At 36.8% G+C, this 19,904-nt stretch overlaps 1 protein-coding gene across 4 annotated transcripts; it reads left to right on the top strand.

The window, feature by feature from the left end:
• Nucleotides 1–325: 325 nt before the first annotated feature.
• LOC142542803 (uncharacterized) lies at nucleotides 326–19,638 on the top strand. 4 transcript variants are annotated; one of them, XM_075649633.1, is made up of 15 exons: nucleotides 326–478; nucleotides 565–724; nucleotides 14,773–14,824; nucleotides 14,919–14,958; nucleotides 15,587–15,688; nucleotides 15,788–15,897; nucleotides 15,982–16,047; nucleotides 16,138–16,262; nucleotides 16,471–16,564; nucleotides 16,661–16,719; nucleotides 17,415–17,519; nucleotides 18,032–18,140; nucleotides 19,008–19,120; nucleotides 19,257–19,316; nucleotides 19,387–19,638. In XM_075649633.1, the coding sequence occupies exons 1-15, from the start codon at nucleotides 391–393 to the stop codon at nucleotides 19,481–19,483; spliced, it is 1,380 nt and encodes a 459-aa protein (XP_075505748.1). In that variant the 5' UTR covers nucleotides 326–390; the 3' UTR covers nucleotides 19,484–19,638. The 4 variants fall into 4 exon arrangements, with proteins under 4 accessions (XP_075505748.1, XP_075505747.1, XP_075505745.1 ...); XM_075649632.1 differs by having other exon boundaries at nucleotides 16,120–16,262; nucleotides 19,406–19,638; XM_075649630.1 differs by having other exon boundaries at nucleotides 16,120–16,262; nucleotides 19,387–19,636.
• The last annotated feature ends 266 nt before the right edge of the window (nucleotides 19,639–19,904 follow it).

The following is a 19,904-nucleotide window of genomic DNA, read 5'->3' as shown; positions in this document are numbered from 1 at the left end:
TAAATTTATATAATTCAATTAATATAATGTAATATATAATTAGAAGATACAAATATTATTAATTTCATATTTTTTTAATGGTTCGTATTGATTTTTATTCGAAAAAAACATGTCATTATATATATTTTGGCAAAAAATTGTGTGAGAAAGTCTCACATGTCGTATTTTGTTATACATATCTCTTATTTGGGTCATCTATAAAAAAATATTATTTTTTATATTAAAAATATTATTTTTTATTGTGAATATCGGTAAGATTAATCGCATGCAAGATTAATAACTAAAGACGTGCTCGTGTATTTTCAACGGTGGTAAGAAGTGTGGCTAACGGTATCCTTCACATCCGAGAACTATTTATTGTTTATTTTCATGTAATTTTCGGGAGACAAAATGGGGACGAGAAGCAATTTCTACAAAAACCCTTCGTACGCATACAATAAGCAATTCAATCTCAACTCCGTTCTTCAAAATCTCAGGGGTATTCTATTCTCTGTCCCTCTCCTTCAATCATCATACGCTTTATGATTATTTTTTGATGATATTTTATTATTTTTCCTTCAACAGCTTACAATATCGTAACCGGAAATGCGACAGTTGATGAACCAGCCATCGCCGTGAAACCCAAACACCGACAGAAGCGGAAGCCAGTGCCGGTGGATCAAAAGAATGAAGCAGAAGAGTGTGACGGGCCCATGTCTCACCAGGAATATATTAAAAAGCTGAGGTGAAGTATTTGTGACTTTTTTAGGTGTACCTTCTTATAGTTGGGGGAAATTCTTATAGTTGGTTTTCTCATGGTGTGGGGTTACCTGCGAATTCATAGGAAGTAAAGCACATATGAATATTCCACAAATTTGGCTTTGAAATTTGCTCTATTTTCTTAAAGTTACGATTTAATATGGTCGGAATTAAAAATAACGAACTTCAATATATTTTACTCCGTTAAATGTTTTTTTTATCGCTGTCGTTGTTTTTAACATATTTAATAAACTGCTGTTTAATATTGATGAGAACATCTCGTTCTGGAGGCCGGATACTTTGGATTTTTATTATCCTCGCTATTCTCAAGCGCTAGCTTCACATAACATATCACAGGACATGAGCGAATTCTTGACATCCATTTGGAATAAAATGTGCTCCTTTTACTTTATATACTTCTTGTAAGTATGCGACGAAGAACTTCTAAGCTTCATGACTAATGTTGGTCAATTGCATCCAGTAACCTGTGAAAACTCAAAAAAGAATAGAACCTCCTATATAAGGTTAATGAGCCTTTAAAACCTGTGCTCTTTTAGAAATTAGATTAGATAAAACCCCTTGCAAATGGGGTAAATGTGCTTGATTTTTTTAAAAAACATTGGGTTTTAAAAGCCCATTGTTTTTAGGTAGGGATTTTGTGCTTTTTTGGATTTTAGAAGGTGGTAAATGCTATTTCCCTGACTAATGTAGGCGACGTTATAAATTGTTGACAAGCTAGTGATGTAAGTCTTGTTATGTATTGGACGAACTCACAACATTTGATTTGAATACTCTAAAGAGCAATCTGATACATAAGGAATAAGTTGTTTCGCTTGTTATATCTTTTTTTCTTTTGGACATTTATAGTGTGTGTAATTATAAAATTGAAAGGAGAAACGTATTTCCAATATCATTTTGAGAATACAATACAGTTTTTAAATAGAGTACAATGGACATAACAAACTCCAAAAAATCAGATCAAATATCATCTTACCTAATTTAAAATATTAAATTATCCTACCAAATCAAAACTAATTGATATCAAGTAATATAAAATATTCATATAATCTATTTATTTTATTCTACACTCTCCGTCAAGCTTGGCGGTAGATATTGATGAGTCCAAGCTTGCCAACAAGAAAATCATGAGTGAATTCCGATAGTCCATTTGTGAGTAAATCAAGAAGTTGATGAGATGTAGTCACATGTTCAATACTAAAAATTCCTCGATCGAGTTTTTCATTGATGAAGTGTATATGTACTTCAACATGTTTTGTTATGTCATTGTGGACATTATTCTGAGCTATGCTGATTGTCAATGTATTGTCACAATAGAGAAGCACATGACCTTCCATTTTTAATTCTTTCAACACTCTCCTAATCCATACAAGCTCTCGTACTCCTCGTACCATTTCTCGGAATTCAGACTATACACTACTTCTTGTCACCGCTGATTGTTTCTTGCTGCGCCAAGTTATAAGATTTCCCCAAACTTTTGTAGAACATCTTGATGTGGATTTTCTATCATCAACACCTACCCAATCTGCATTAACGAATGCACTAACATTTCAATCATCATTCTTTGCCAAGAACAAGAGACTCCTAGGGGTTTATTTCAGATACCTCAAGATCTATGTAGTACGGACACCTTAATTTATTTTTGAAGTATCGGACGCGGATACACATGCCGGATACGGTAAAATCCACGTCGTTAAATTTTTTAGAGTTGACCAATCAGATATGTTTTGGACACGCCGAGGACACGTTTTTCGGATTCATTTCGGCAAAAAAAAAATTGAAATTTTTTGGGCTTTTTAAATCACTGCTATGAAGTTGTACATTGTATATATTTACATAAATATGTATATATATTTCTACAATATATTTATATCCCCACAATTTTTAATTTTTAATACGAAATTTATATATAGATAAGCCTCTCAACCAGACAATATATTCCAACATCTACTGTTTTTCCCTTGAGCATCTTCCTTTTATTTCCCGATTCAACGTGTGTCATTCTTGGTTTGCAACCAAGCGTACCTATCTTTTCCAATAAGTCTATTGTGTACTTCCTTTGGGAAACTGAATGGGTTTCTTATTTCTTGCAATCTCCATCCCTATGAAGTATTTTAGTGCTCAAAGGTCTTTGACTTCGAATTCCCCAGCCATTATCTGTTTGGCATCCTCCATTTCTTGATTGTCATTTTCAGTGATAATAATATCATCAACATATACAATTAGAGTTATGATATTTTTTTTTCAGAATGTTTGACAAATAGTGTATTGTCAGCTTCCCCCTGGTTGTATCCAATTGATAGCTTTTGAGAAATTGTCAAATCAGGCGCATGGTGACTGTTACAACCCATAAAAAGACTAGTTAAGTTTACAGTCTTATTGACTATTTTTTTTCAAACCTTGGAAGTTGACTCATATGAACTTTCTTTTCAAATTCACCATTAAAAAAAGCATTTTTATATCGAGTTGATGTAACGGCAAATCAAGATTGACATCCAAGGATAGAAGGATGTTTACTATATATAGTTTGGCGACTGGGGCTAATGTTTCCCTATAATCAATGTTCGGACTGTTTGTGATAAATTGTTGGATTGTTGTGATTGAATTGTTGGGGTGATTTGCTTGAGTGGAATTGCCTCCTCGCAAACAGAGTAGTAAGTGCGCGCGAGGAGGTGCCGCCTCCTCTTCTGGTTCCGCCAGATTAGCAATTGATTCCACTAGGTTCACCAGCCGAGAAAATTTCGAGTGGTACTCGGCGCTTCATGAGAACTCAGTCATTGTGGAACGTTCTATTCATCCACGGATTGACCACGAAGTGCCACTCAGGGCAGAGTCCGATAAATTTGGTTGGGGACCTCTTCTGGACATCGCCGGCCCCTATTACCCCGATTTGGTCTGGCAATTCTACGCAAATTTCGAGGAAAAAGACAAGGCTGGATGCCGCATATCCGTACGTACGTCAAAGGGGTTACTGTTGAGTTAACCAACGCGCTTCCCTGGCTGCTATTTTGAATGTCCCCAATGAAGGCCCTCCGGTAGTCTACAATCAGTTGGATCTTTTCCTTTCAGACATCACTTTCCGGATCCCTCATGCGCGAAGCCGTCTAAACTATTTCACATCCCAAACCGGCTCCCGCACCAGCGTCCTTCCGACGTCCCTCCCGCTGCTCGATCGCCTAATCTGCTACTTCACGGGAGCCAACATCATTCTGAAGAAGGCCGGAAACAATGAGGTCCGCCATATGGATCTTTATATTGTAGATAAGATGTTGAATGGATTGGGGGCCATTCGTACTATTCCGGTGGCGTCAATCATGATCTTCTATATGCGTTCAGTCGCCCATATTGATCCCACGAAGAATAGGATGCCATATGCCTCCTTTCCTATCGTCATCTCCCGGATTTTGGCGGCCCACGGTATCGATCTCACTGGTGAGACTTCCTTCCTCCCCACCTCTACACAGATGCTCTCACCCTAAGCCATGCAGGGCATGTACTTCATTTTCAGGCAAGGTGCGTGGTACAGAAATCCCAGGAGTCACCATATCAGTCCACATCCCCGTGACCCACCAGTGCCTCCCCCTACAGCTGATGAGCGAGCCTGGGAAGATCGAGTGGAGGAAGAGGCAGCATTGGATGCCCGAGCAGGACCTCAAGTTGGTTTGCCCCCACGACAGCGCGCCCCGAGAGGTACTCGTCAGGTATTCTCGGCCATATTTGATTGCATGGACGACTTGCGCACCCGATTGGCTCGACTCGAGCACTATGCCAGGACGTAGTCATTTTCCGATGATATCTATGCGCCACCTTTCGACAGATCGACGCTCGATGACCTTGAGGATTTGGACGTAGGTTCAGATGATGAGTAGTTCGCTTCTTTATGTTAGGAATTGTGGAGGATTACATCAGTTTTCTCACTTTGTGCATTTCATTCCTATGTTGTATTTGATTTTATGGGACAAATTCTTTATGATTCTAAGCTTCATGACTAATGTTGGTCAATTGCATCCAGTAACCTGTGAAAACTCAAAAAAGAATAGAACCTCCTATATAAGGTTAATGAGCCTTTAAAACCTGTGCTCTTTTAGAAATTAGATTAGATAAAACCCCTTGCAAATGGGGTAAATGTGCTTGATTTTTTTAAAAAACATTGGGTTTTAAAAGCCCATTGTTTTTAGGTAGGGATTTTGTGCTTTTTTGGATTTTAGAAGGTGGTAAATGCTATTTCCCTGACTAATGTAGGCGACGTTATAAATTGTTGACAAGCTAGTGATGTAAGTCTTGTTATGTATTGGACGAACTCACAACATTTGATTTGAATACTCTAAAGAGCAATCTGATACATAAGGAATAAGTTGTTTCGCTTGTTATATCTTTTTTTCTTTTGGACATTTATAGTGTGTGTAATTATAAAATTGAAAGGAGAAACGTATTTCCAATATCATTTTGAGAATACAATACAGTTTTTAAATAGAGTACAATGGACATAACAAACTCCAAAAAATCAGATCAAATATCATCTTACCTAATTTAAAATATTAAATTATCCTACCAAATCAAAACTAATTGATATCAAGTAATATAAAATATTCATATAATCTATTTATTTTATTCTACACTCTCCGTCAAGCTTGGCGGTAGATATTGATGAGTCCAAGCTTGCCAACAAGAAAATCATGAGTGAATTCCGATAGTCCATTTGTGAGTAAATCAAGAAGTTGATGAGATGTAGTCACATGTTCAATACTAAAAATTCCTCGATCGAGTTTTTCATTGATGAAGTGTATATGTACTTCAACATGTTTTGTTATGTCATTGTGGACATTATTCTGAGCTATGCTGATTGTCAATGTATTGTCACAATAGAGAAGCACATGACCTTCCATTTTTAATTCTTTCAACACTCTCCTAATCCATACAAGCTCTCGTACTCCTCGTACCATTTCTCGGAATTCAGACTATACACTACTTCTTGTCACCGCTGATTGTTTCTTGCTGCGCCAAGTTATAAGATTTCCCCAAACTTTTGTAGAACATCTTGATGTGGATTTTCTATCATCAACACCTACCCAATCTGCATTAACGAATGCACTAACATTTCAATCATCATTCTTTGCCAAGAACAAGAGACTCCTAGGGGTTTATTTCAGATACCTCAAGATCTATGTAGTACGGACACCTTAATTTATTTTTGAAGTATCGGACGCGGATACACATGTCGGATACGGTAAAATCCACGTCGTTAAATTTTTTAGAGTTGACCAATCAGATATGTTTTGGACACGCCGAGGACACGTTTTTCGGATTCATTTCGGCAAAAAAAAAATTGAAATTTTTTGGGCTTTTTAAATCACTGCTATGAAGTTGTACATTGTATATATTTACATAAATATGTATATATATTTCTACAATATATTTATATCCCCACAATTTTTAATTTTTAATACGAAATTTATATATAGATAAGCCTCTCAACCAGACAATATATTCCAACATCTACTGTTTTTCCCTTGAGCATCTTCCTTTTATTTCCCGATTCAACGTGTGTCATTCTTGGTTTGCAACCAAGCGTACCTATCTTTTCCAATAAGTCTATTGTGTACTTCCTTTGGGAAACTGAATGGGTTTCTTATTTCTTGCAATCTCCATCCCTATGAAGTATTTTAGTGCTCAAAGGTCTTTGACTTCGAATTCCCCAGCCATTATCTGTTTGGCATCCTCCATTTCTTGATTGTCATTTTCAGTGATAATAATATCATCAACATATACAATTAGAGTTATGATATTTTTTTTTCAGAATGTTTGACAAATAGTGTATTGTCAGCTTCCCCCTGGTTGTATCCAATTGATAGCTTTTGAGAAATTGTCAAATCAGGCGCATGGTGACTGTTACAACCCATAAAAAGACTAGTTAAGTTTACAGTCTTATTGACTATTTTTTTTCAAACCTTGGAAGTTGACTCATATGAACTTTCTTTTCAAATTCACCATTAAAAAAAGCATTTTTATATCGAGTTGATGTAACGGCAAATCAAGATTGACATCCAAGGATAGAAGGATGTTTACTATATATAGTTTGGCGACTGGGGCTAATGTTTCCCTATAATCAATGTTCGGACTGTTTGTGATAAATTGTTGGATTGTTGTGATTGAATTGTTGGGGTGATTTGCTTGAGTGGAATTGCCTCCTCGCAAACAGAGTAGTAAGTGCGCGCGAGGAGGTGCCGCCTCCTCTTCTGGTTCCGCCAGATTAGCAATTGATTCCACTAGGTTCACCAGCCGAGAAAATTTCGAGTGGTACTCGGCGCTTCATGAGAACTCAGTCATTGTGGAACGTTCTATTCATCCACGGATTGACCACGAAGTGCCACTCAGGGCAGAGTCCGATAAATTTGGTTGGGGACCTCTTCTGGACATCGCCGGCCCCTATTACCCCGATTTGGTCTGGCAATTCTACGCAAATTTCGAGGAAAAAGACAAGGCTGGATGCCGCATATCCGTACGTACGTCAAAGGGGTTACTGTTGAGTTAACCAACGCGCTTCCCTGGCTGCTATTTTGAATGTCCCCAATGAAGGCCCTCCGGTAGTCTACAATCAGTTGGATCTTTTCCTTTCAGACATCACTTTCCGGATCCCTCATGCGCGAAGCCGTCTAAACTATTTCACATCCCAAACCGGCTCCCGCACCAGCGTCCTTCCGACGTCCCTCCCGCTGCTCGATCGCCTAATCTGCTACTTCACGGGAGCCAACATCATTCTGAAGAAGGCCGGAAACAATGAGGTCCGCCATATGGATCTTTATATTGTAGATAAGATGTTGAATGGATTGGGGGCCATTCGTACTATTCCGGTGGCGTCAATCATGATCTTCTATATGCGTTCAGTCGCCCATATTGATCCCACGAAGAATAGGATGCCATATGCCTCCTTTCCTATCGTCATCTCCCGGATTTTGGCGGCCCACGGTATCGATCTCACTGGTGAGACTTCCTTCCTCCCCACCTCTACACAGATGCTCTCACCCTAAGCCATGCAGGGCATGTACTTCATTTTCAGGCAAGGTGCGTGGTACAGAAATCCCAGGAGTCACCATATCAGTCCACATCCCCGTGACCCACCAGTGCCTCCCCCTACAGCTGATGAGCGAGCCTGGGAAGATCGAGTGGAGGAAGAGGCAGCATTGGATGCCCGAGCAGGACCTCAAGTTGGTTTGCCCCCACGACAGCGCGCCCCGAGAGGTACTCGTCAGGTATTCTCGGCCATATTTGATTGCATGGACGACTTGCGCACCCGATTGGCTCGACTCGAGCACTATGCCAGGACGTAGTCATTTTTCGATGATATCTATGCGCCACCTTTCGACAGATCGACGCTCGATGACCTTGAGGATTTGGACGTAGGTTCAGATGATGAGTAGTTCGCTTCTTTATGTTAGGAATTGTGGAGGATTACATCAGTTTTCTCACTTTGTGCATTTCATTCCTATGTTGTATTTGATTTTATGGGACAAATTCTTTATGATTACTCTCTTTTGGATTTATTTGAGTGCTTTTCCTATTCCTTTTTACGTTTCTTTGTGTATTCGATGTCGTTCTTTTCAGGAGTTGATGATTTCTAGGGAAGTGTGTTTGTTTTAAGTGTCTTGCTAATTCATTATCGCTTTACACTGAGGGCAGTGTCGATTTCAAAGTGTAGGGGTGGGTCAATTTTGTTACACATCGTTGCACAACACTTAACAACACTTTTCACGTAGGATGAGACTATATCTCGAGAAAGAAATCTTGTTTTACTTGATAACCGGATTAATCTGTTAGATTTTGGATCACCCGAGAAACTGTTTCATGACTAGTATTGAATGAGAGGAGTCGTAGTTTCAAGGAGAGAGTCAGACATGAACCAGTTTTGTATTGACATTTCATTCCATGCACGTGGTCATACTTTTGCTCATTAATGGTAAATTGGTGCAATGTGAACTTAAAAAAGAAACACCTAGAACTCGTCTGATTAGTACTCAAAGCGAAAATACGAACGATGATGACTTAGGGATGATTTAGGCGATCTTTGGACTGTTTGAGCCTTTCAAGCCTATCCGATACATCATTTATTATCTCTAGTAACCCTTCTTGAGCCTGTAAAAATCGAATGGTGTGTGTCAATGACACACAATTAGACCCCATTCCTAATTTATTCAATGTCCTACATCAACCACCTGAATTTTAGCCTATACACTTTTTCCTACCTACGTTTGAGAGAAATAAACCTCCTGTACACATTGAAATGTTCAAGATACTCCAATGAGTTGAAAAAAAATTTGTTTGAAGGTGTCGATGAATCATTATTGAAAAAAAGAAAATGAGAAGAAAAGAGGAAAAGTGTATTGAAAACACCCAAAAAAGCTGTGGGTGAAAGATGGAGGAAAATGAAAAAGAAAGGAGATGATAGAGCTCTAAAGATGATGAAAATACAATAATTGGTGGCAAGTTAAAAGTTGAATGAATGCACTACAGGAATATGTTTATTCTCTCTCACTTTTGATTCTCATGCCTTCTATTGTAGCCGTGAGCCTTGGCCTTACGTTATAAGCTTAAAAAGACATATTAACCAAGTCATTATCGTTCAACATTTAGTAGAGGGGGGTATGAAAGTCGAGCATATGGGACGTTTCAAAAAAAAAAGAAATCATTCGAATATAAGTGATCCTGAAACCAAGTAGCTGTTGATGAGTACGAGTTCTGACTTGCACACTACACACATCTCATTCTGTTGATCTTTACTGGGTAATGTTTGAATCTTTAATTGCGATGAACACGAATCTTGTGATATTCGAAGCATGATCTTTTGACCGGAGGTGATAAAATTTGACAAATTGAGAAGTTTTGTTTGTACTACTTGAGTTCTGAATCTAAGATATTTCTCATCTTTATTTCGTGTCTGATTTGTTCGAGGACGAACAAAGGTTAAGTGTGGGGGAGTTGATAAGCACGAATTTTATAGCGTTTTAGGGACTTTATTTTGTCGTATTCGTGCTTATCTGGTGTTTTTATTCCGAGTTTTGCGCTTTATTCGTTTTATTATTGCTATTTGCAGGTTTGACCGAAAGATGATTAAAGCCAACGAAAGGTAAAGAAAGTCAAGCTTCGCGATGTCATGTCAGAAATACCCGGAAAAATAGAAAAATAGCACAAAGAAGTATCCGGACCCCTACTCGGACCCCAAGACAGATCTCTACACGGGGACCGTGTCCAGTGTTTTCTCGGAAAGAATTTTACAGTGCCTACACGGACCCCTACCCTGATGTATACACGGGGTCCGTGTCCCTCATATCAAATTCGGATTTGGCGAAGATTTTTGGAGATTTGGAGAGAAGATAGAAAATCAAGCTCGAAAATAAAAGATAGGAAGAGATTTTTGAGGAAGGATTCAGACTTTTGGGAACGTGGACAACGCCTTGGAGACTAGGAGAGAAAATTGCAAAGAAGACGGCGAACGGCTCGAGAGAAAATCGCACTTCACACGCAAGATTCGTGCACCATCGCTGAGATTTTCTCCTCTCTTGTTTTCTTATTCTTATTCATGAATTCGAATATTAGATTTTCTTCTAGTTTTGAATTTATGGAGTAGTTTTTCTTGTGATCGGGATCACGACAGGAACAAACTTTTGATTCTGTTCATTAATTGGATTATTTGATTTATGAATTAATTTTATGTTATTGATTAATGTTTGTGTAATTTTCGTGCTTTTAATCCGGCCAATTATTTGCATGTTTGTTGCTCGATCTTAACTCGAAAGAGAATAGATTGAATTTAGATTCAAAAATATTAATCAACACACGGTTAAACCGACTTCAAGTACACAATTCAAACTCCTAAAGAGTGTAAAAATTGAAACAAAATTAATTAAAATGCTAAAATTTTTAAAATAAAATAAGAACTAAGAATAAATGCCTAGTCTCAAATAAATAATTTATCCTAATATTAAACAGATAGTCCCCGGCAACGGCGCCAAAAACTTGACCGACTATTTCGGTTGGGAATAAATCTAGCAAGCGGACTAGGTCAAGTTATAGTAAATGGACGACAAGTCCAAGTATCGATCCCACAGAGACTATTATTTAACTGCTAAGATTTAAATTATTTGATTTAATCTAGGCAAACAATGACAAATGATTTGATGATAATTTAAACTAGTTCAATTAAATTTAATTATACTAAATTAATGACTAAGAGCGAATGAGCAGAACAGATTGAAACTTGGGAAATTTTCAAATTCAATAAAATGACCGGGAACACACAACGGTCCAAACTTTGATTATTGTCACGCATTGGAATTAATTAACCACAGATTATTGATATCACGATGAAATTCCCTAAATTAACTATAAATCTATTTCTGGCATTTATAATCATATTTTCATTTAACAGTCCAATTATTTCTGATTGAATTTAATTAAACAAAAACGCATTATTCAACGATGGAATCACAGCTGTCGCCTAAAATCGCACATTGAAACCGAATACTATTTCTAGTCGGTTTAACCGTGTGTTGATTAATATTTTTGAAGCTAAATTCAATCTATTCTCTTTCGAGTCAAGATCGAACAACAAAAATGCAAATAATTGGCCAGATTAAAATCACGAAAATTACATAAACATTAATCAATAACATAAAATTAATTCATAAATCAAATAATCCAATGAATGAACAGAATCAAAAGTTTTGTTACTGTCGTGGTCCCGATCACAAGAAAAACTACTCCATAAATTCAAAACTAGAAGAAAATCTAATATTCGAATTCATGAATAAGAATAAGAAAACAAGAGAGGAGAAAATCTCAGCGATGGTGCGCGAATCTTGCGTGTGAAGTGCGGTTTTCTCTCGTTTCTCCCAAGCCGTCGCCGTCTTCTTTGCAATTTTCTCTCCCAGTCTCCAAGGCGTTGTCCACGTTCCCAAAAGTCTGAATCCTTCCTCAAAAATCTCTTCCTATCTTTTATTTTCGAGCTTGATTTTCTATCTTCTCTCCAAATCTCCAAAAATCTTCGCCAAATCCGAATTTGATATGAGGGACACAGACCCCGTGTATACATCAGGGTAGGGGTCCGTGTAGGCACTGTAAAATTCTTTCCGAGAAAACACTGGACACGACCCCGTGTAGAGGTCCGTCATGGGGTCCGTGTAGGCTCTGTGAAAGTCTTCCTTGGGCTTCTAAGACACGGACCCTTACACGGGGTCCGTGTAGGGGTCCGGATACTTCTTTGTGCTATTTTTCTATTTTTTCGGGTATTTCTGACATGGCATCGCGAAACTTGACTTTCTTTCCCTTTCGTTGGCTTTAATCATCTTTCGGTCAAACCTGCAAATAGCAATAATAAAACGAATAACGCGCAAAACTCAGAATAAAAATACTAGATAAGCACGAATACGACAAAATAAAGTCCCTAAAACGCTATAAAATTCGTGCTTATCAGCTGTGCGTAGGATCCACAATATCTGTATTTACCTTAGATATTATCTGTCTTGAGTAGACACATAATTCATTTTTAGGTGTTGAGACTCCTATTTTTTGACATGGGAATATGTTTCGGGGAATTGGGTTCAATTTGAGGTTTAACCATGATAAGGTCAGGATAGGAAGGAGGTGTGTCTGAAATAATTCTAAGAAAGATTGTGGTATCCCAACAAGCTTTATCAGTTTCCCCCTTGAAGCGAAGTTGGAGCAAAAAATGGCGTGTCTTCGAAGAATGTAACATCACATGAGACAAACATTTTTCTAGTCTGGGGGAAATAGCAACGGTAACCTTTTTGAATAGGAAAATAACCGACAGAAGATTCCTTTTATAGAACGAAGGTCTAAATTGTTCCGGTTGTGATCATGAACATGAACAAATGTGGTACACCCAAAAGTTTTCATAGGAAAGGTACTATATGTAGAAACTTAACATCAGAGGACAATTGCTTAGGCGATTAATGAGATATGTAGCAGTTAGGACAACATCCCCAAAGTTATTTTGGAATTCATGGTAAACATGAGGGCACAAGAAACTTCTAACAGGTGACAATTTTCTTTTCAGATACTCCATTTTGTTGTGGAGTATCGACACAAGAGCTTTGGTGAATAATACCATTGTCTTTAAGATATAATGGTATTGAAATACTCTTTACCATTAACAGTTTGAAAAGCGCAAATCTGGGTATTAAGCTAATTTTGTTTGAATCATCGTGTGAAAATGTTGAAAAATCGTGCTAGTTTCAGATTTGGTATTATAAGATAAACCTATGTAATGCGAGTGTGATCGTCAATGAATGTTAGAAACCATCATTTACCATGATGAGTTGGAATTTGTGAAACTCCCCATATATCTTGATGAATGAATGAGAATGGAGTAGTAAGTATATATGGCTTGGGCTATGTAGCACGGATACTTCTAAGCTTTTTTTTGAAATACGGGCACAAATACAACACGCTGATACGCATGTCAAATAAGGCAAAATCTGTGTCGTTGAGTTTTTGTTGGTTTAACAGCTGTATTTTTTGTACATGAGGTGTATGAACCAAAAATACGAGGATCTCGTGTCAACAGCTGTATTTTTGTACATAAGGTGTATGAACTAAAAATACGAGGATCTCATGTCATGTGATCCGAGGCACCGGAATCAACAATCCAAGACGTATTTAAGCAAGAGCTAACGACAATATGGTTTTTACCAGACTGGATAATGGAGCATGAGCCAACAGTGGTACTTGAGGATGTATTAAGTGATGTCTGATGAAGGAGGCGACAATATACCTCAATCTGGTCAATTTGTTCTTTGGTGAATGGAACTGAAATGTTGGAGTTTGCTGGCTGTTCTTGGGCAGATTGGGCGTGCAACCCACGACCATCAAATTTTTTTCCGGGCTGCCGGTTTACAAGTTTGCCGTGAATTTCCCAACATTTGTCCTTTGTATGAGCTGGGCGATGACAGTGGTCACACCAAGGCCGTTTGTTTTGGCGCTGACCTTGAGTTGGATTTATGTGCGAAACCATGACAGAAGATTCAGGAGCAGAGAGAGATTGCGGCACAACATCAGTGAGCATATCTTTGCGTCGAAGTTCTTCACGGCTGACCTCTGTAAAAGCATCATCAAATGACTGGGAAAGGATCCCGTTCAACCAGCCTCCCACGGTCATCGTCCAGATCACGGTTGAGGCCTACCAGAAAGTCGAAAACCTTTTTCTTTTCCAGATTGAACCTAAGTTTCATGCTGCATTCAACACGTCTTCATTTTCTCAAGAAAAATGTCTAATTCTTGCCATAAATCCTGCAAATCAGAAAAGTGTCGTGTGACTGAGTTGGAGCCTTGTTTTATTTCCTTCAGCTTGGACAGAATCTCAAACACTTGAGAAGCATTTCCTAGGTCGGAGTAATTATCCAAGCAACGTCCCAAACTTATTTAGCCATTTTGAATCATAAATAGTGACAGCTAACATGAGGCTCCATGGAATTCACAGCCAAGCAAGAACTATGGAGTTCTCATGTAAAATACCCTAATTTGCCACTGGCACAAACCACGATCTTCACAGATTGTGCCCACTGGAGATAATTGCGGCCATTGAGGCGGTGGACTGTAATTTGGAATGAAGAGGGATCACCTCCAGAAAGAGAAGCAACATAACCGGATGGCACAAAGTCATCGAACGAGGTGGAAGATTTGCACGATTCAGTGGGCATGATGAAAGCATGAGGGATTAGAAGAAATCAGAAGAAATGTGCGATGAGATGAGATGAGCTGGAAGAACCTTACGACTCTGTTACCATATAAAATTGAGAGGAGAAACAGGTTTTTTTCATCTTTCTGGGAGTACAAATTACAATACACTTTTTAAATAGAGTACAAGGAATACAACAAACTCCAAAAAGTCAGAAATCAAATATCACCCCTATCAAATCAAAACTAATTGATCATATTCCTATAATCTATCTTTTTTTATTCTATAGTGATATACACTCATTCTTTTATTTAAATTTTAAACAGGAAGGAAGCACGTCCTTCACAAACTTATCAGGAGTTAACTGCAGATGTGTTGGTACTCTCAATGGATAGCAGCTTCATTTATTTTCTATTGTAGTGATTAGTTTGTTTGTATGTTAATTACATTCTAATAACTAGTTTTGTTTTAGGAAAATCCAATTTCATCTTTCAATTTGGTGGGATATGAAAGTAAGATTCGTTTTGTTTAATCTCGTCTTTAAATATTTTTTGTTTTGTTGCATTCATTTAGCTTTCCTAAAAATTATATAAATTGCAGTGTTTGTGAATTTACTGCACTTTTGCCTTGGAAGTAGTTATATTATTTTGTGCTTATAACCATCATGAAATGTATCCTCTGATTTTAGGCATGTAGTTGACTTGTGATTGCTAATGTCTGGACCGAAAACTGGAAACTTATTTTTTTGTATATAAGCTGTAGCTGGTTGTCATTTGCAAAAATCAGGGCATATTTTACTATTGCATCTGCATCAGACTTATTATCTTTTTCATGTTTTTCTTTTGTATTGGCCCGATGATCTAGTCCATGTATTTAGTTGTGTAACTGAGGCTCGGTCTGACTTCCTTCAAGTGATCTTCTCGTTGCTTCTTTCAAGTGAAGTGGTTTGTTTAAGTTTAAAGACTCCTTCAAAAAAGTTCTCCTGGCCCTTTTCCCTAACTTATCCTTTTATTTCACTATTTAATCTTTTATATTTTTGTTTCCTAGAACCAGCTTCAAGTTGATTTTTTGTTTTATTTTTCTATATCAAATAACAATGTCTGCATTAATTTCTGTTAATAACGAGACCAGTATATGCAGGTGATAAAAGTACTTCTGCAGAATGTGGAAATGACCAAGAAACTATTGTTTTTGAAGATAGACTGAAATCTAGTGAGCAGATTCTGTACTTCCCTATACCTGGTAATGTTACTCTATGCTTTAACTTTGTTATTGTTAGCTTGGTAACCCCTGTTGTTATGATCTTCTGGGCTAGCTAGTCAATATGTTCTCTTCCTTCAGGTACAGAGGAAATTGATCGAATCAAAATTCAAAGTGAGCAGAGGTATCCTACACCAGGAGAACCCACATGTGTTGTATGTGGGAAATATGGGGAGTATATATGCAATGAGGTGGGATATCTAAAGTCTTATTTTACATAACATTTGTGCCTGTTTTTGACAATTTATTTTTCCTTTTGTATTGCAATGATGTAGACTGATGATGATGTATGCAGCATGGACTGCAAAGCTGAACTTCTTAGAAGCATTGAACTCCACCAGGTTCTTCTTTTGCTCCAGTGATTATAGCTTTGTTTTATCCATCTTATTTTCGCTTGAAATTTGTTTTACCAGGATCCCTTATGTGGACAACTCCATGTTGAATTATTTTCTGCTCATGGAAGTACATTTGAAGTACCTGAATCTGGTGGAGGCGAATGGGATCATGATCAGAATCATTGGTCTAAGAAGAAATCCGGTCTTTGTAGTTATGAATGGTACACTTTAATCATTTATTAGCAGAAAACATTGAAAGCTTTAATTGCAGAATGACATTTGTTTTATCAATCGTAAGAAGATTCATGCATTTGTTTTCTTAGTTTGCTGTTATTATCGTGTGGTGGTATGATGCCATCAGTGTGATCTCGTAAATGGATGAGGAAGATGTTTTGGCAGTTGTTTCTGAATGTTGTTTTCCTGTTGCAGTTGGAAATGCCAAAAGCCTGGGCACCTTGCAGAAGATTGTTTGGCGAATGCATCTCATTTCGAATCTAGTTCATCTGGCAGATTGTTTAAACATGTAATATTTCAAAAAATAAATAAAATTGACATGAGTATTATTCAATTCCTTTTTGTTTATACGGATATTAGTCATATAATTTTTTCTTCTTAACAGGCGCTTGTTCAGAACAAATTTAATCCAATACCAAGAGATCTTCTTGATTTATACAAAAGGTCCCTCAATGGCATTGCTTTCTTTCATTTTGTGCTTCAGCTCTCAAGGCTATGTTGTTCGTTTAATTTTATTTTTTTATTTGTCCTGCAGATGCAGATTGATAGACCCTAAGCAGAACACAAGCTAGAAATTTTACTTTCTTTAATGTATATGTACAGGACAAGTTGTATTTATTGCGTGCTACTAACCACATAATATTGCAATGACAGAGAGGGGTTATTTGAAAGTTAGTTCCACTGGTGAAATCTGGGATGATTTTGCAGCGGGATTGTGAAAATAGTGTGGGATGAAATATTTGAACCATCTGTTTAAGTGCCTAAATACGACTTGATTAATTTACTTTTACATATGGGCCTTAGGGAGTGCTTGCAATCACTTTAAAAAAGTGATTCTTGGTTTTTGGCTTCAAAAAATCAGTTGTGTGTTTCTGAAACCCATGTTAGCTTTGTTTAATTTAATTGGAATTAAAAAGTTGATGGGATGCTAATTTGCTACTTCTAATTTTCAGCTTTTTACTTTTGTTTTCAAACATTGTCCACCTCTGATTTTTTCATTTTTTCTAACTTGATCATAATATATAAAATTAATTACTTATTTAAAAGCGAAATTTGTTGCAAACACTACCTTATACAAGTGATTAAATGATTAAGATCAGGCTAGGTGTTATCTCATTCCGATCTTTCTGTCTCTGCAGATGCGGCCAAATTGGAAAAAACTTCTTGTCTGCAAAGTGCAACTCATGTCGTAAATCAGCAACTCTAGCCACATGCCTATTCTGCGACAATAACTTTTGTGACAGGTAATAGAATACTATTGTTTAAATTCCCTGTCTTATTCAAAACAATAAATCAGATAGCTTTTGCAATTTATTTTGGTGGTTGTCCTTTGTTCAGCTGACTGTTATTTTTTAGTACTTAATCTAATAAATACAAACTGCATTAGTGGCATCTTAATCTAATTATTATAGCCTCAACTGATTTTAGTACTTATTTTTGCCTTTTTGCTGCTGTTCACATGTCGATTGTTCAGTAGGTTTGGTTCATGATAAAAAGGAAGGAAATTTTCCATGATTTAACAAATAATTGCTGATGCTGTTTCAACAGTATTGTCGATGAAATTAGAAAGTTTTACGCATTGTTATTGTTAGGACTGATTAATCAAGATGGAATGCAAATTAGGTAGCTCTTCTAATGCGAAACAGTTTCTGCGTTTTTTTCTAGAGACCGGCATGCTTTCGGTAATGGGAAGTGAATGGAATAAATGATACCATCATTTTTTCTGGTTTTTATTTTATCTTGTCACGCTTTGAAGGTGTGCAATAGCTGATCACATGAACATCTACAGTGCAGGCCACTTGAACGAACATATTAGGGACCATCCATCCCACAAACAATACTACTCGTATAAACTCAAGCGTCTGGTAAAATTATTTTACATGTGTTCTCCGGTTTTAATGGTTTAACAGTGAAATCAGAATATTATATTGTGAATGTGATTACTTGGTGCAAAGGATAGATCATTGGATTGCGTTGGAAGGGTTTGTGTGGTCGTTGACTCTTAATTTTTTAAATTTTCTGTTCACATTTGCAGATAAATTTTTTCTTGGTACGTATATGAAGATCCTAATATGGTGCAATAATGATGTATATTTGGTTTTGTTCGTTTAGAACATATTTTTATTGTAGAAGCCATATTATGTATGTGTTGGTTCAATGATTTCACGTTACATAGTGAATTAAGATAGTTAAATAGTAGAGTTGTTGCAAGGAGTGATGGACAATTCAATTGAAATGCTGATTGTGTGAGGAATGTGAAACCGGGTGTGAAAATTTATCTTTGGGAAAAAAATTGAAACTAAGGTGAAATTCATTTCGTTTCCAGATATTTAAAAATGTTTCTGGAGAGGGAATAAAAATTTCCATTTTATTCAGCTAATGGAAATAGAACATACAAGGGGTAATGGAGTATGTGAATGGTTGGCCAGTGTTTCAATTTTCAAATATTAGTTTCTGAGTCGACTTTGAAGGTTGTCTTACTTGCAAGCCTGCTGGAACGTGATTTGTTTTTTGTTTCCTTGCAATTTGTATGCAGCTAGCTTAGTTGAATTGTTCGCCTACTCTGGATGGTTTTTTGAAACAATGAAAAAAAATTAGAAGGCTTTTTTTCATTTTGTATGATGCTTTTGGTCCATTTTGCTAAATTTACTTCCAAACAATTGAGAATTTAATGCTTTAAATTCTTGTTGACTTTCTGAGTACTTGAATGACGAGCATTTTATGTGGTATAGGTCAAATGCTGTAAAGCAACATGCAGGGTGACTGACATTAAAGATATTTTAGCTTGCCATTACTGTTTTAACAAGGCGTATGAAAAATTTTATGATGTCTACACTGCAACATGGTAAGTTGTACGGACTCGGCATCCCATTTCTTTGGGGTTTAAAGATTTGTTTCTTTGTTCCCAGTCCCCTTCCCTCAAATTGCTCGCTCGTTAACTCTTGCTCTGAACCTGAGTCCTTCTGAATTTTTGTTTTCAGGAAAGAATCTGGACTTTCAATAATTCAAAATTCAATTTGCTGTGAAGATCACTTTGAATGGTTAGTAGCAGTGTAACCAAGTCATTGATTATTTTTGTACCTTTAAATTTGTATTCATTCATGGCTTTAGCAATGGGCATCTGTGGCAGGCACCGGATGAACTGTTTGAGTGCAGATGTCGAAGACAATGCTTATATTGTGAAGAGAAAACATGGGCAGCTGAGTGACTTTATCTTTTGAAAGTATTTGAAAATATTGGTATATAATAACCTTCTCATATTTGAAATATGCGTTTTCCAAACATAGGATCCTGTCTAAAAGAAACAGATAGTTCTAAGGGTGGAATAAAATTTTACAAATTGAGAAGAATTGATAAAGTTTTAGCATGTTATAGAAACTGTTTTGGTCTTCGACTTGGTTACATAAAAGTCGAATTTCATATATGATCCAGAAAGTAATTAATGCTAACAATTAATGAAAAAAATATCAAAAATATATCCTCTTTTAAATTTTACTCCGGTAACGGTTATATCATGTCATGAACATCAAAATACTTCAACTTTCATTTCATATAATTTCTATTTCTTCTATTTTCATTTTTTTTTCTAATGCTAGAAAGTTTAATTTTATTCATTCGTCGATTTATAA

Source organism: Primulina tabacum, chromosome 4 (genome assembly GCF_025594145.1).
Source record: "Primulina tabacum isolate GXHZ01 chromosome 4, ASM2559414v2, whole genome shotgun sequence".
Lineage (NCBI taxonomy): Eukaryota > Viridiplantae > Streptophyta > Magnoliopsida > Lamiales > Gesneriaceae > Primulina > Primulina tabacum.
Note: the sequence above shows the minus strand (reverse complement) of the source record. Positions and strands in the feature narration are given on the sequence as shown.